General features: G+C 39.9%; 1 protein-coding gene across 4 annotated transcripts in view; it reads right to left on the bottom strand.

The window, feature by feature from the left end:
- Positions 1–18,155, bottom strand: part of ldb2a (LIM domain binding 2a) — a 98,217-nt gene that overhangs the window by 5,166 nt on the left and 74,896 nt on the right. Inside the window, exons 4-8 of one of the 4 annotated variants that reach the window (XM_008299678.1) lie at positions 17,215–17,337; positions 11,266–11,349; positions 6,861–6,984; positions 4,751–4,804; positions 3,743–3,891 (exon numbers count right to left, since the gene is read on the bottom strand). In XM_008299678.1, coding sequence (XP_008297900.1) covers positions 3,743–3,891; positions 4,751–4,804; positions 6,861–6,984; positions 11,266–11,349; positions 17,215–17,337 — 534 coding nt within the window. The remainder of the gene's footprint in view (positions 1–3,742; positions 3,892–4,750; positions 4,805–6,860; positions 6,985–11,265; positions 11,350–17,214; positions 17,338–18,155) is intronic. The other 3 variants (XM_008299679.1, XM_008299680.1, XM_008299681.1) reach the window with 3 other exon arrangements.

The raw sequence follows: 18,155 nt of genomic DNA, 5'->3' as shown, positions 1-18,155 counted from the left end.
TTACCTGAAATAAATATAGACCAGACTGCCACATGAGCACAGATATTGTTTGTGTGCTGTTTGACTGCAACTTATTACCTTTGTGCAGAACCTTGTGAATGCATTTCTCAAATTGTCTTTAGTGTCAGGTCTGCTGCTTGTATATAGTTTATGGACAGCTGGTTAAGAGTTCACCCGACAGTATATTTTGTGCCGATGCTACACTCCGACAGTGGGAAATAACTGGGAATTGCTGCTGGAGGCCTGCTGGGTGAAAAAAAAATAAATAAAAAAAAAGCAACACATGTTCGGCACTTTGACCACTAGAGGTCAGTGTTGCTCATTCTATGGACGCCCCACCACCACCTTCACACCCCCCCCCACACACACCTCCTCTCCTCCAGCCGCTGGTAACCCCCCCTTCCCCTTGCGAGGGTCCACTCCTTATTGTTATTGGGCTCACGTAGGCTTGTGTTCAGCCACAAACGAACAACTTCTCAGACAAAGACAGCAGGCGCGCAACATATGTAACCAGCATGTTACCAGCCACGCTGCCAGTCTTTAAGAGGCGTGTGAATGCACGACATGAGTGGTACGGCTGCTGTGTGCATATGTGTGTGTGTGTGTGTGTGTTTGTGTGGGTGGGAAGGTGGTGGTAAAGAGGAGGAGGGAGGTGTGTGTGTGTTGAGGAGGGGGGGGGGGGCAGTGATGGAGTAGAGAGTGTGCATGTGAAGGAGGAAGGGGCTGGGGGTGGAGGGTGTATACAGATATCGGTGATAATGAGAGCTGGCACAGAGCCACGCTGCCTTTCTAGAGAGAAAACAATTTGCGCGTGCTGTGTGTATATGTGTGTGTGTGAGAGATGTGCATTATGTATGTGTGAGACGGAGGGAAGGAGGTAAAAGAAGACAGCAACAAATCTGAAAAGATGACGAGACAGCTAAGCACAGGACAGAATATAGAGAGTCAGTACAGTATGCGCGTGCAGGTGACCCGGAGTGTGTTCCTTATTTAAAAGTGCAATTAGAAAAACAAGAAAACCAGCAGATGAACAATCCCCACGCGATTTGATATAAGAGAAACAAGGCAAGCGGTTTACCAAGTCATAAGTTCTTCAACCAAATGGGATGCAGAGTTTGTACAAGTTCTACAATGCCTCTGTATTCAACTCTCGAGCCTGGAATTGACTTTGTTGTTGCCGATTTGCTAAAACATTTGTACTGACAGTGCATTTCACTGGCTTTTATGACAATATCCAATCCTGAAATATATTACCCACTTATAAAGTTCTAAAACTTTTTTCATGGGAACTCAAAAGACTGAGTTAAAGTTGGAGAGAGATCGTTATTTTGGTCAAATATTTAAAAAAAACAACAACTAAAAAGTGATTTGAAGCTACAAACACAGCATGTTCAATTTATTACAATTTAACTAAACCCACAATCTTTTTCTAACAGTAACCAAAGTGCTTTTAAACCTAACCACAGGCGTTCCACAGTGTCCTGCACACTACACCCACCAGTCTGAGTGCAGTCCATACATGCAGCGCTTCTTACAATACAAAAAACATTCCCAGGGAGGATCATCAAGGCACAGATTATGTCTTCTTTTTAGGAGTACATTAGTAGTATATAAACATAATTTCCGGGAGCCCGGGATGCTATGCTGCACCGACTGTATTGAAAGGCATTAGCACCCTTAAATTTCCCATTAAACAGAATTAGTCCCGTGTACAAGATAGAAGCACATTAATGCCAACTGGCGACACTTCAACGTCGACAAATTCCTTTTACATTTGGTACCAGCTCACCAAAATGATCTGTGTTCTAAAACAGTGGAGCGCTGCACCACACAACAGTAAATTGGATGCAGTAGTGTAACTATAATACAGTATGTGTATAATGAGCAGTGTATGGAGAGAAGGAAAAAGAAAAAGTACAGCCTCTGCAGACAACACATGCACAACGGCATCGAATTCTCAAGGGGAGTGCCAGGCATGTGGTGTAATACTCAGCTGTTTAAGAGGCTGTTTAACCTCTAACTGTGTCAAGTGGCCTTTTATGGAGACGTAGCCAAATCAGACAGTTATACCCAGAAACATAATAATCAGAGTCACGAGGCCTGATATTTTTAAAACTTAATCTTAGCCATGTTGCTTTTCTTAGAAACTGAATTTAATTATTTGTCATTGTTGTTTATGAGCTCATTTACTCAGATACTAGTTATTCACTGCTCATTTAAAGCACTTAAACTGTGATAGCACTCCAAATGTAAAGGTGACGATTTGCACATTTATTCTGTGATACAAGATATATTATGACATTAACAATGCATTTCGATATTTCACTTGCAAGATGAAACATAGTTTAGGTATGTGCACAAATAAAGCAGGGATAACTGTATATTTCCACCAGAATAACACAGTATTATACCAATTTATGTGCATTTTCATTTTTTAGAAGATGCTGACAGCTGAGTACAAAAACATTTACATGAGCTTTTAAAAATCCATCAACCTATAAATAGTTTGACCAGCCTGAGCAAAATGTTATCACGCTAACATTGTTGGCTATAACTCTCTTACTACAGATATCAGTACACAGTCACACATGCTATATATGTGCTCTAGGCTGCACTTTCATGTATTTTAGTTTGTTAAACTGAAGGTTAAAATATTTCTTGTGTTTTCACTGTGTTATTTATACCAGTTTAATTCACAGCTACTTCTTAAACTTTAAGTATTTCTCCTGCCCTGTTACTTTGTAGTTTACTATTAAGCTCCTCTCTGCCTAAAATGATGCAAAAATGATTAAGTGTAAAAAATAGTATGTTGGCTTAAATATCCTACAGTATGTTTTAATGCACAAAGTGGATTTTGGTATGGGCTTCAAAAAGCCAAGTTCAGGGTTTTAAACGAGAGTGTTTTAAACAAGAACAAGAACTGATCAAATGGTTGTAGAGGGAGATACTAAATGAACACGGAGAGTCTGGAGTTTTAACTTGATTTATTTGTAGATATCAGAGATGCTCTTTCACAGCAGCGCTCTGCTTTACATTCCAGTACAAGTGCAGTTCGCCACCAGTCCTCTGAGCAGTTGTGAGTTCAGTGCCTTGCTCAAGGGCATTTGAAGAGTGGTGGCTGCGAGAGGGCAGAGTGTCACTTTCCCCACCCACATTTTCCCATTTGGTCCTAAGATTCAAACCTTTTTTATTTATTATTTTTTTAACCTCCAGGCTACGGCCACTTGGTTGAGCAACAGGGTCAACTGGGTCTTTTTAAACATACATATTCTGAGAAGTTTATTCTGAGAAATACTGGGAGGAAATTAAGGAGGGAGCTTCAACAGCCAGTCATGTGATACAACCTGCAGCAAAGCAGCAGAGGAACACTTTTGTTCACCTTCTTTGCTTGTTATTTATAAATCGAGCTGTTCTTGTACTATTTTCTGCTTTGATGATTGTTAATGTCGTTTGTGTCACTCTTTATGATATTTGATGTATTTTCTCTTTGTCTTTTGGGGCGAGATGTTTTCATACAAGTCCCTCGGGGTTTCTTTGTCTCACTACACAGGTTTGAGTGTCTTTTCTATTCTCTCCTCCTGGAGTTTTTTTTTCTTCTTCTGCCATTTGTGCAAATAAATTAGACCTAATAGCTGCAATACCATTAGGAATTTCCCATGTCTGTTTGTAATCCTGAAAACATGCATGTGTAGATATAGAAAACAATAAAAGAGGAGGCAAACCGAGTGGAGCTGATGCTTACAGGTACCTGACTGGAGAGGCTGAAGTTGGTGGCGGGGCTGCGCTTTTTGCTGGCGGTGGTGCCCACGCTGCTGTTGGCGCTGCTGGCTGAGTTCTTCCGTTTCCTCCTCTTCGTGGTTGTCTGTCGGGCGGGCTCAGCTTTGGCGCGACCAGCAAAGAGAAACAGAGGCCATGCCAAGAACATAATGCATACAGACGGAGACAAGGTGTAGGGGTGTGCGCAGTGTGCACGTGTGTGTGTGTGAGGTCATACAGTCGGTGTTCTGACAAGCAAAATCACATGTAGAGACACAAAGACATGCGCACAAAATTGTTCAAAACGCCTGTACACATGCATGCATGCAGTAAGAAGACACGCACACACACACACACGCACACGCACACACACACACACATACACACACACACAAAGACATGTTACACAGATAAGAACCACTATTCTACAATGATCCATGCTTTGTTTTCTTCAGAGGTGAAACCACACGAGCGTTAACATCTCCCAAGACATGCACTAGTAAGAAAGAACCCCTGTTTCATTTGCATAAATGCTCAACAATGGACCCCGATGCTCAACGTAATGTAAATTTGTTAATGATTTCGGCGCAGCACCGATTGTGGTGTTCCTCAACAGCATGAACCAGATTAAAACGGCTCTGCTGAAGCAGAAAGCACATCTGTGTTTGTCTTACTGAATCTGCTTTTATACTGTATCCGCTCTAGCACATTTGCTTAATTTCTATAGATTTGATTAGCTGAGCATGGGTATGTTATGTTTAATCATTATGTTTTAGCCAAGTCTTTACAACAGGCCTGTCTTTACATGCATTAAATACCGTATCTAACCTGTATTTGTTACTTATTGCAGATAGGAGGTCTGCTTTATCAACATGCAGTTGAGCATCCATGATAAAATTGCACACAAAAATGTATTTCAGTGCATTCCTGCAAGCACAAGAATGTTGCTTTCTTGTAAGACTACAGGCAATTAACACTGTAAGAGAGAAGATACCTTTTTTGTGATTTGTGGGAAATATTTCCGTTTTGAAGTTCTGTGGGTGTCCAGCTGAAACCGGAGCCAAAATCAGTTTTATTTTAATCAGGTGGTTAAATAGTTTCTTAAACAATTTAAGACAGAAGGAGACCAGAGACAACAACAGAGAAAAGTGAGGGAAATAATGGAACATTCAACGCTTTACAAAGGCTACTTAACACTACTGGGTAACTTAGGCTTTGATGAAAGACATTCTTCCACTTACGAGCTACGCATGATTCCTGAAGGTACAATTAAATCACAAGTACAGTCATTATTATTAAAAAGATATAAGGTACTGACACAGGTTAAATAGAGATCTTAGGGTTTCTAGTATTTACAAAATAATTTATGTAGTGCATAATTTATGAATACAAGATTTTCCAAATCCTGCCAACATTTGTTAGAAAACATTATTCCTTTTAATCTCAAGAGAGACAAGAAAACCCTGCTGTGATCTTCAAACAGATGTCTGAAAATGAAATACATTTTTCGAGGTTCTTACTAATCACACCAAGGGAGATGCTTTCATATTCAGTTATAACAACCAGCGACTCATGATACAAGCAAAACTGAAACTATAAATCAAAACAATAAGGGGAATTTTTATCAGTATCTCGTCTCTTTTGATTCCTGACTTTGACAGACGTGTGTGCAAAAAAAAAGCGAGCCTATTGTCAGAGACAATCATTTCTGTTATCCGACTGGTTTCCTCCGATGCTGAACCGGTGACGCACTAAAATCACTTCCATTTCCACCAAAAGGACTTATCGGAGCATAAATGTGCCTGTGGCTTCCTTCCTGGCTAAATCCCAACCAGTTTCCAAGCTGGAGAAGAATTGCAGGAAAAGGGGAACAACACGCCACCAATAAGGAAAACCCCAATTCCAGCTGAACTGCAAAGATCAGGCAACCGTCATGTCAAAATTTAGACAGATGACATGAAATTACCTTTTTAAAAAAATAAAAAATAAAAATGGCAAAACACACTGAGGAACCCTGACTTTAGGGAAGAATCAGATTTACTGTACTTAATATTCATGTTAACAGTACGTGGTCCAACACCGGCACTCCCACATACACAATATCAAATCAAATAACACAATGAAGCCAAGCTTTGCATTAAATATATCAGACGTATTCCTATACACTACATGATGAAACTACATTACTCATTGAGGATTATATATCAAGCTGTGGTCTTACTCCATGAACACTATTAACCATCAATACAGGAGTCTTTTTTCCCAAAGACTTTATATTCATAAAATGCTCTCTATGTTTTTTCTTTCCTTATTTTTTCTTTTCTTTGAAGAACGTCGTTGACGCTGGGGAGCCGCTGGCCGGGGAGCTGGATCTACTAGTTTGATTACACCCGGCACTCTTAATTAAAGTTACACAGGTCTGAGTCAAAGGCTTTTTGACTGGTGTTGGTTTTTAAAGACATCTCGTCACGCCTCGCTAAGCATTGCTGTAATTTGCAGCCACTCCGATGTGTCCAAAAAAACTCGGCTTACTCTTTCTCTCCAGCTTAAGACCACACAGCCGATTTAAGCCTGGTACTTTTCAGAAACCAACCCACAAACATCAATCATGGAAAGCTGAGAGGCCCGTTAAGATTGGCAAGGTTGAGATTCAAGAGGCAACCCTGAATTCTGATTAATTTCACATACCTGACAGGCAAAACATATTTAAGGGATTAAGACATATAATGGCAAATTTGCGAGCATAAATGATGCAATGAAAACACATTCTGAGTGAAAATATTCATGTTCCCACACAGTGAGTGATGGGATGGAATTAAAAGATGTTTAAAAGGAAAAGAAGAAACTTAAAAGCTCAGTAGAAGGCATGATTAACTCTTGCTATTGGATTCGTAGCACTTTAGAAAATTTAAATATGTCCGTAGTCACTTGACCAAAATGTATTTAATATTGTTTGGGACATAAACGCTTAATTTTTAACTAAATTTTATTATTTAAACTGAGGATTTATCTGAAGTTGTTTGCTAAATGTGATACAAGAAACAGCTCTCATAGACTTCCAGATTTGATCCAGATGTGTGCTTCACTAGCAAGTGTGTAGTTACCTGGTGGGGCTACCATTCTCTGCCATTTTTGGAATAGGCATGTCTTGAGACAGTCCCGGGGGCTGAGGTTGTAAGTCTTGTGCCTTGACATGAGCTCCTGCATGGGCTCCAGGATGACGCACAACTGCGGACAAAACAGGACAAACCACATGTTCAGTTAAAGCGGATTAACTGATGAGAGAACGCCGCTGCTGTTCCTCTTATCAAGGTAATGCAAAACAACATCTATAAAAATGCTAAGTTTTTTGCTCAATTAATCAGGCGCAGACTGACTTTGAGTGATTAATTAGGCAGTAAATCTAGTTTTTACAGACACCATTAATAAAACACCTTTAAAAAACAGATTTATTGTCACAAAAATGCTTCAGAGAGAAGTACAAGAGGACAGACAGAGACAGAAAGACGGGCAGGATGATGTATTTTAATATGAGCAGCCTTTGTTGAGCTGTTTACAACCCACAACAAAATGTGTACATATTCATGCACACATACTTGGCTGCACACATTTCTTTGGTTATTCTCTGTTTGGACACAGCTAACACACAGAACAGTCCCATGTTCCCACACTGCGCTCCAACAATATTCTCCTCTTAAAGGCCTTAAGTACAATATTCAGTCTGAAGAAAACTGTAAATCTCTGGTGATCTGCAGTGAGAGGAACCAGGGGTCAGCCTGTCATCTTAAATACATCAGGATTAGCTTATCCAGATAACATCTGGATAACATTACGAGCTGGTTAGCCCGCCTTCTTCGGCAGCAGTAACCATCCAGATGCCTGTTGGTGGAGCTGGAGGGGAGTCATTGGCCAGTTATAGGCCTGTCCACATAAAACCAATCACAGGGCAATGCTGGGATCAAACTCCAGGCAGCCTGCCCGGTTCATATCCTCTAACTGGATAAAACTGTTCTGTTTTTCTGCCTGACTTTTCCCTGTGGTGGAAAATTTGACCATGAAATTTTCAGTAATGTCCTGTTTTGTAACAATAAAAATAACAATGTTTTTTTGAGCAAACTCAGACTCAACTATAAAGAAAGTACATGCACGTGGCCTGGTGGTTAAAATGCACATCAGCTTTTTGCTTCCTCTTCTCCAGTCGGCGTTTTCTCTACATTCAACTTAAAAACTCAAAACATAACATCTGTAAGAAAGCTACAGTCTTGACAGTCATCACCAGAAGAGCAGCAACATGATTGTTTGTTCAACAAGCTTTAAACATCTTAAGTTTATGTCTAATCGCAAAATGGGAAGTAGTTGCAAAGTATCATTGGGAGGAGACTGTAAGGAAGCATCCGACTTGATCGCTGGGCTTCAAATCCTAAGTTTACCAACTAACGCATGGCACAGGTGAACAGTTCGTGGACCATTGCATAATCTGACAATTCTCTCTGTTTTTATTTTCTGGCTCTGGGTAATTTGGGTGATTTGGGCAAAATACAAACAGCGGCACCCTGTGTAAATCCAACATATTGTCTCGGCTGCTTCCTCTGGTTGTACTTCCTATGGCTGCTAGGTGGTTTTGTCACTTCAACGTAAACATATTTTGTTACTGGACATCTGCTGCATTTTAATGTCGATGCATGTTTTTCAGAGATCCGTCCACCAATTCGACACAGAAAAACAAGCGAAAACATATAAACTGTAAATGTACTCAAACTGTAGTGGGTGATGTGGGCCACTGTAGCTTCTTATAAGGCTAACTAGGCAAGAAGTCCACAAAGTTGCTGTTACTGTCTCCCAATCAGAGTGCAATATAAGGTCAGAACTGCTGCAGTGAAAGTAGGCGTGGGTTTACTAGGTTGCTCAAGGGCGCTCTGACAGTCATTACTGAAAGAAAGGAGACTGTTAATCATTCACTGCATGCTCAAATGATCTCATCTGACCTTCAGCATCCCACCACTCCTACTTTTCTGATGTCAAATTCTAATCAACATGCTCATCCTACCTCCAGTCGTACTATACAGTCACTTGGAGATGCATGTGAAAACAATTAAAGAAAAACTTTTGAGGAGATGTGGCTCATGTCCAGTATCTGTTATCCACCACTACATGTACAACAGCCTTTGGGACTTTTATACAAATGGCCTGACAGCACAAGGAGTCCTTGCGGAAACGTTTTAGCATTAGGGGTATTCCAACCAGAGATGTTCACCAGTCAGGGGTTTTAAACTAGTCATTGTAACAACTGTAGACTCAGCTGCTTACGCCAAATTACCCTACATAAACATAGCGATGTCTGTTGCTTTTCCCTGTGTTAGGACGTCAGTGTTTTGATGCCATGCCGCTCGAGGTAAAGTGAACATCCCTGTAGCAGACTAATCCCGTGTTCTCCTCTGATAGTTCCCTCCTGACACAGTAATATCCCTCCCCAGCTCAGCCAACAAGCCCTGGCTCTCAGCCTGAAAACAAGGGCTATTTTCAGGCTGAATAGTAGGAAGCCGGCAGCTCCAATACATGGAAAGGCTTAAATACTCCAAATGAAAAAAAAAAAAAAAAGAGAGTGAGAGAGCGTGTGTGTTTGTGAAAGGGAGAGAAAGGCCGGTTGTAACCCCTTAGTCAGGAAACCGTCAGTCTCTCTTGGAAGAACTGATAAACGCTGGGAAAGGTTTTTTTTTCAGAGATACATTATTGCCAGTTTAATGTGAGGAAAGGGTGTATTTTACCTTGACACCCTCAGATAACAGTGGGGGGAAAATATAATTTGCAAAGTTTATGACATGTTGAATAACAGTGAGCACACAGCAGTGGTTCCCAACCTGAGGATCAGGAACTCTAGAAGGGGTCGCGAGATGGATCTAAAGGGATTGTGACATGACTACTGGGGGTAGGAAGAAAGAAAATTTGGCTTTGGACTTTTCTGTCATCCTTTTTTTTTTTTTGTTCTTGTGAAATATTAGAAATTTTTACCTCTTTCTATCTCAAAAGAGAATCTATGAAATCACACTTGTCAGTTGAACTGTGAACAGTTTAACAGAAGCTTTGTATTAAGGGTCACAAGTCAAAAAAAGGTTGAAAACCACTGTGAAACATTAAATCTGTAACTGAGCCTTTCTTTCTTACTTCCTGACGTTCCTTACAGGCAATCTGGCAAATGCAAATTCAATCAACTGATGTTTTCATTATTACTGAAAAGAAAGGAAACCTCAAAACAATGCTAAATACCTTGTTAAGATGAATAATTTAGCAGACACACAAGAATTTATGTGAAATATTTCAGGACCACTGAGGTAAGCTGGGATTGGTAAGACACAAACAGCTTAACCTCTTCAATAAAATGCATGTTGTCTGCAAACAGAGAACAAGGCACGATCATTGTTTCCTTTGCAAAGCAATGACCATCGGAATCGCTCAAATAAAGAATGAACATAAGCTAAACCTTTATTGTGTAATTACAGATACTTGAATTATGTATTTTCTTCTTCAGCCGCATTACAGTTGCTTTCTGTATAGAAAATCATTGTTATAGAAAAACAAAAACAGCCACCCTGCTCCCTCTCTCCTTCTCTGTGTGTCTTTCTTCACTCAGTTATTATAAGCAGTGGAGGTGCCGTTCCCTGATTCGCGCGCCATTTCACAATTATGAGTCTCAACAGGGAGCGTTCATTAATGTTATGCTAATTTTCTGTATCCAATTAATTCTTCCCTCTCCCCGTCTCTCTCCCGCTCGCTCTTGTTCTCCCATTTGGAAATCGTAGCTGTCAGTCAACTGTGGCGGCGAAAAACACAAACAGAACCCTGTGAAATAATCACTAATGTATTCAGCCGGCTTATACTTCCTATTTCCGTAAATTATATTGCTGCGGTCAGGTAGAAAAATATGTATATGCACAGAGTAAAGAAGAAATAGGTACTTATTTTTTTGTTTTGATGCCATACACTTTTGAAATTATACACTCAAGTTTCAAACGCCCAAGAGTCACAAAACGTGTTCAGCACATAAATAACAGCATAAGCTTTCTATTCCAGTAAAAGAGAAAAATAGCTACATTTGCACTCACATTATAACCGAGTATGAGAAAGTAGAAAACAATGCCTGGAAATGAAACTCAAGTCAAACTTAGACATTCGAAAACTCCTGTACACCTGCGAATGCAAAAATCTGAATAAAACATAACATTTATTTCACAGCATGTTATGCAAAAATTGCCAAGGACCACATTAAATATGATAAAGCAGGAATATTCTACACAATACAAACAACTTTATGCTGTGTAGACATACAAGTTAGTTAGAAACTATACGCAACATCAATTACTGTGCTTTAAAATGGACAGGAATTGTTCCTCGGTGTGCATCTAGTGTGAGGAGATAAGAACAAAAACAAAGGCAGAATGACAGTCATAGACATTGTCAGACACACACACACACACACACACACAGATTCATACACACATGCGGAGGGCTTACCCTGAGGTAGTTGAGGGTGAAGTTGGTCAAGCCCATGCGAGTGATGTTTTTGGACAGTTGTTCCAGCACCTGAGGGTCTTGTGCCTGAAGTCAGCAGCAGAGAAATGAAAATAAAGAAAAAAGGGATATACATATTCATACATACAAATGCAGGCAACATTTCTATATTTTTGTGTTTGCGTTCAGCTGAATACCACAAAACTAATTATCTACAACCAATTAGGCTAATTGGCATTCATTGGCAATGCGCAATAGACACTTTCACAGCCCCGAGTCATAAATGCAGCTCCTTAACATTGTTGCTACAGTGAACGTGAACAGAAGTATTTTTGACTTTAATTTTACATTCTTGTCAATTTGTAGGTTAATTAATCAATATTACTTTGTTCTTACACTTATTTCTTTTATGTTTTGCTTTGTTTGATCGTAGTTCCAATGCAGAGAATGAAACTGATGTGCTGCACAGAGTTCGTAGCTGTTGCACATTTTTAATTTGTGTTTATCGCTGGAATTTTACATACACAGTACAAATAAAATACACAGCTTTCCCTCTCATACAACTACAATACACTACAGCCATTAAAGTACAAGGAAATACTGATTTAAAAAAAATATACTGTGATGCGTAAGAGACAAAACCCCCCCACAAATAAATCAATTACAATTAGTTAAAAGTGACTATGGCTCTAATTTGCTTTGACCTTATATATGTATGGAAAGAGGTTCTGGGGCTAAACTGTTGATATGTTTTAAGACTACATTGAGAAAAACAAAAATGAACAAAGCTCTCTAAGCTCAATAGACTATATCTTGTCTGGATATGACAGTGATGCCACTGGACACGTTTTCTGTCCATTACTTTCAAAGCCTGACTGCATAAGGACATAAGGTGTTGACAGTGATGCTGGAGCTCATACTGTGACACAGTGTGAAAAAGGAAAGAAAATCACAGCGCACATAAATAACTGGGCTAGCTGCGAGTGTATGCACTGTAGTGCCTGATTCATTTGAAACAATTAAAGTTGGTCTTTCTGGAAATTTTGGTTTTTTAATTTTAACTGGATTTGAAGCTGCTGCTGAGTGCACGCATATACAATCTGGACTGCAGAGAAAATAAAATAAGTAATTACAAGTTATTGAAAACTATAGCTAAAAATCTGCGGATTACATTTCATGCATTGTCTTCTAGCTCATCGTGAAGCTAAACCGTGAAGTTCAGAGCGAAGTGGTCAAGAACTGACCAGCATCCAAATCAATTCAAAAAATCTGAATTGCAACTCAGTGATTATACAGTATGTGTAGGAGTGCAGAATAAATCTTAAACGAGAACAGAACAAAAAAAAAAAAAAAAAAAAAGCCAAGATAGCAATTACAGGAAGGCATCTGAAGACACATGATTATTCACTAAGCTTGTTTGCCGCTCCGCGAATAAGCATTCAAATCATAAAAAGCTGTAGGTATTGACAGAGCAAAACATAGCCCAGACTGAGCAGAAGCAGTGAGCACACTTGCATTCACTGCCTCATGAAAAATGCATAATTCTATCTCCAGTCACATCTTTGTGTGGAGAAAGTCAAGAGGGAAGCGAGGGAGTCCTTTTGTACCGTCAGCAGACCGACATGAGTGACGGGAGAATTGAACTAGTGTGCATTATTGGCAACCGACGGATCACAATCTGAAGTCATCAAGCAGAATTAGGCCGAGCGTACTTCATACACATTTGGCAGCGCTGGCACAGTGGTGTGTCAAGAATTTGTGTAGTAAATACTTTGCAACATATGGTGCAGGGAGGACAGAGACACCCGGTTCAAGAGGCCAGACAAACAACAGAGTACAAACTGTAGAGGAACATACCCTGAGTTTAAGATGAGCAGCAGCGGTTCAAATATTAAAGTTCAAACAATGAAGACAGTGTCAGCGGGCATTTACAGTACATGCATCAAACTTGAACCGGGAAAAGCCAGGATGCTGCTCAGCGGTGGTGCAACATAATCCACTCATGTACTTAACTTAAAGCTACTTCTTTTACAGTATTTGAAGTAGGAATTTATGAGGGAAATTATGCACATTGAAATGCACTACACTCGTTTGACAGCTGCAGTCCAGAGGTACGGTGCAGATTAAGACAAATATTGAGCTTGTAAAATATCACACACTGTTAAATCACACAATCATATACTCAGAATTAGGTCAGCTTTGACCAACCACAACAGTGAGTGCTGCTTCCATATAAATGCATCAGTGCTTAGCATCTTTATTAGACCACAATCCAATGCAAGGTTAATGCCACAGCTTCCCTAAACTATCAGCATTGGTAATTACCAAAATCATGTTTTATGTTTCTGTAATGGTTAATACATCAGTTTGTAGAAGCTCTTTGACCAAAATGATATTTTTAATGCTAAAATATAATTACTATTGTTATCCATGAGTTTTCAAATTTACTGTTTCACAAAAAAAAATGCAAACCATAGTCAAGCATGTTATTATTTCTTGATTAAGACGTCAAATTACAGTTATTTAGTTACATTCCTGAACAGAAAAAATAGTTTTAGTGGTTGAATGTTATGCTTGAATAATTTCCGACTTCTCAGAGAAGCCCAGTGAGCCGCTGGATGGTCTATACTGTGTGACAACCACAGGGAAAACTTTTTAGAATAAACAAACACTTGGAGTTCATTTTCTTGGTTTTCCTCGAGTGAGAATTTTTTACTTGTTATGCAATGTGTAATGGAGAGTTCTTGATTGTTGCATTGCTACTCAACTAAAGCATCTGAATATTTCTTCCACCACAGCTGCTCAGTTCAGTTACAGAAGATATTTCAGCACTCTCTACGATTTACACCTAATTAAAGTAGTGTAAACACCGTGCGGCGCATATAGTATCTACGTGTAGATGAGTGGATGTATCACTGCTGCTATTGATGTATTGAACGGCCATTATTGTGCATTGCTGCTGCATTATTCCTAGGTGTGTGTTTCTACCAACTCAGAACAAATACATTCACATTTTTGCATTGGTATAAAGTCAGAACATCAGTTATGTGACTATTTTTTTTCAAGTTTAAAGTTTTTTAGCAACTCTCAACAGGGTAAAGTGTTGTATAGATAATGGATGGACGTCTAGTACTAAAAGTGCATATTTCTGAACTGTGTCTGTCCTTTAACTTCAGTATGATTATGAAAGTAGTGCTTGTCTTCAGTAATTTATTGTTACTTTTCCTTAAGTAAAGGATCAGGAGACCTCCACCTCTGCTTTTGAGAATATTAAAGCTGAAGCTAAACTCGAAACAAACGTGATATCAGCAGCGGGTCACTAAAGGGACCGACGGTGATGTTTTACTGCTGGCTGGCGTGTTAGAGGAACAAGTCCTGAGTGACGAGCTGACACGCCTGTCAATCAAGCAAACGCGTGCTCTCCGTGATGTAAGTCCTAAAGCCATTATTGAGAAAAACATATGACTAAAAATAAGAGTGCAAAACTGGAGGTAAGCATCTAGTGGGCGCTGCAGGAACTGGTGATGATTTTGCTCATATCGACAGAGGTGCTAAACTGACATTTGAAATTTGGTCTGTTACGAGGCTGGAATTCTCTTTGAACTGCACATGACGGGGAGATGTGAAGAAAAAAATGTGGCACAGCTGTTGTGTGAGTGCCGACCATTATTTGATTATCAGTCTTCATTTGAGACGTTACAGCAAACTACCTAATTCACAGGTGCTTTCATGGACGTGAGGAAAAATCAAGCCTGTTCCTCCAGCGCTTTATTTATTGCACTTCTTATTTGTATCCACGACATGCAAAAGTTTTAGATTCACACCACTTAATTTAATACTGATTTAAAAGCTGCTTTTTCTTTTAAAAATAAAGTTTTTACGCCACATTATCGAGGAACCTATTTTCAGTCCTGTATCTCGACAAAATAAATATTTTGATATTTGTTTAATTTGATGAGTCAGTCAGTAATAGATAACATTAATTGCAGGCTCATTCTTTATCAACCTCCGAAAAGTGTATTTATCAAGAACACATATCATCTCTCTTCCAAATAATTCTTCACGAGGGACGGTTAAAAAAAAAAAAAAGGCAGCAGTAGTTCAGCTCACTTCAAAAAGTGGGCCTTCCACATCTGTACTAGACTCCGCAGTTTCAACTTTCCTATTCTGACTCCCATGTGTCTGTATCCGCTTTCATTAGTCCAGGCAGCGATCAAAAGAGCGAACTAACGCTCACACACAAATCACTGAAGATCTGGCCAGGACCCACAATACCCCACAATATCCCACTCTCCAGGAATTAGAGTGAATACCCTGAGGGGCCAATTTATTGGTGAGTGAAATTCATATGAAGATTTGGCCAAAAAAAAAAAAAAAAAAACGAGGCTGGCTATACACACTGCCTCTTACACACACCTTTAGGTCCATGGGGGTAAATAGAAAATGTTCAAAGAATGAATCCTATTTTACTAATCAAGCAAAGGGGAAGAACTGCATGTATAGCAACTGTATTAGGTACCACTACTGAAAAAAAGGAAAACCTATGTAAGAACGTTGTAAATTACTCGCTCTATTGTAATTTTCGTATCTTTCGAGACAGAATATTTAACATGTTTGACTTCATCTGTCTGCGGTGGCGTTTGTCATATTTTGTCAGACAGGTGACACAAAACTTTTCTTTCCAAACACGACAGGAGAATTATGGAAAGAGCCACGCACTTGTGCAATCATTTTAATTGTGTAGGAACAGCAGGAATCTGAATAAAACGAATGATTTTAAGAAAAAGATTCCTCCGTTCTCTCAGAGGATGCTTAACTGATAGATTTTAAAGTAAATTTTGGGCAGAATGCACACTGGCCCTTTTCTCATTAAATAACATATTTATGTGGTAGAACATGACATTGTCTGTTATGACGTCCACTAGTGCGCATGTGCAAAATTAGAAGACTTCAAATTTATTATCTGATCACAAATGCTTTTGCAGGATCTTCAGTTCAAAGTAGAAATCCTAAGTAGGGAGACAGCTGGTCTAATTACTATGAGATTTTCTTTCAACTTGCACAAACCAGGAAAATATAATTATCTGACTTATCTGACATGAGAAGAATCACCCTCAAAACAAAAGTCCACTCATTCAAAGTGGTTCGTAGTTTATTAAACTGATTTTATTTTCTTTTTAAGCAGAGAAGACGATACTTGGGAAAATGATTACAGCGACCTTTACTTTCTCTTTGTGTATTTAACCTTGCGGCTGTACTCCTTACATTACCATAACTGTATTCAGATCAGCTTTGTGCCATGTGAAGTGTTATGTCAACATTACCTTGTAAGATTTCGCATAAAAGTGACCTGGGCGCTTATTCATACGTGAGACTAACATGTAAAGCTGCCATTGCTTGTACATAAAGTTGTGCAGAGAGAAAGAGAGTTTTGCAACCCTTGGCCTCTTATACATATAAAGCACCATTGTATAGCGTTAGGGCCAGAGTGAATATAAGTGTAATATGGCTTCGATTGTTTATGAAGTACAGCGTCGTCGTCCGTCCCCCCCCCAACAGCAGTGCTGCATTGTACAGTTTCAGTTCATATTCATTTGAAAACAGAAGACCTTCTGCTCGCTCCAACTACACTCCACAGCTCCAGTGACTAAATGTGTGTTACACTTAGTGGAATTAAGCAGATTATTCATTCGACCTTGTTTTTTTTTTTTCCTCTCTCCTTTTTCAGACAAGGGCCCTTTTTTATCCTCGGTGGCCTTTGATGTCTGCAAATAAATTGGTTTGCAAAAATCCCTCCAAACTGCTTTGTTGGCGTTTAAATTTCATATGCTCATGAATAGCTTCTAAAAACTGTCTTAGCAGGGTGCAGAGACCCTCGTTAGTATTCAAAAAGTGACACCTAACATGGGCAGATGTTGGCTTTTGGTCGCGTGTTAATGATGTCACACTCACGTGCATGGCCAGGATACTGCGGGGGATGAGCTCTCGGTACTGCCGGATGGTAAAGTGCCACGTCTTGATCCTCATCAGATCATCAAAGGCAAACTCCAGTATCAAACGACCCTCTGTACAAACCTGGACAAAGATCACATTGTTAGGGTTACTTTACATTTCTCTGATAACTCTTTCGGTAATCTGTACCCGGCTGGCAGGCAGGCAACCGTCAACTGATTTGGACACTGACAAAAAAGAAATCAGTGTTTATTGGCCAGGCATGATTTTGATAAAAAACGCTGGAAGTGTTTTGTCTCGTTTTTGGAATTCGTTCAAGGACTTTGTAGCATCGAGCGAGCTATTATGCTCCCAATATTTACTCTGCTCGCTTCCTTCATTCAGAGCATCTGTCCTTGGGCCTCTAAACCATCCAGCTATTTCTAAAATGTGAAAATAAATGTAATCTGGAGAGGGGTGTGTTTACACCAGAGACAAAAGAACTTCAGGTCAGAGAGAGTTGCCAATTAGGAGGAGAGAGAGAGAGAGAGAGAGCGAGCGAGCGAGCGAGGGAGAAAGAGAGAGAGATAGAGAGAGAGAGAGAAAGCGAGGGAGAGAGAGAGAGAGAGAGAGAGAGAGAGAGAGAGAGAGAGAGGGGAAAAACATTTTTTCGCCCCTTTAGCTGAATTCAGCGCTTGCCGGGGCCCTTGCGCTTCTCCCGTATTTCGTTGCTGTGACAACCAGGCAAAGAGAGGAGAGAGAGAGAAATGGAGAGACAGACAGAGAGAGGGGAAAAAAAATCAGCTGATTAGTTGGCATGGCAACAGCAAAGATGTAATCCCACCAGACACACTCTAATCAATGCCCCCAGCGCAGATGGTCTCCTGAGGATCAACAAGAAAGAGGCTAGCGGCCATACTGCACCCCCACCCTTCATCCCACCACCACCACAGTCCTCCCCC

Source organism: Stegastes partitus, unplaced genomic scaffold (genome assembly GCF_000690725.1).
Source record: "Stegastes partitus isolate 25-593 unplaced genomic scaffold, Stegastes_partitus-1.0.2 Scaffold1449, whole genome shotgun sequence".
Taxonomy (NCBI): domain Eukaryota; kingdom Metazoa; phylum Chordata; class Actinopteri; family Pomacentridae; genus Stegastes; species Stegastes partitus.
Note: the sequence above shows the minus strand (reverse complement) of the source record. Positions and strands in the feature narration are given on the sequence as shown.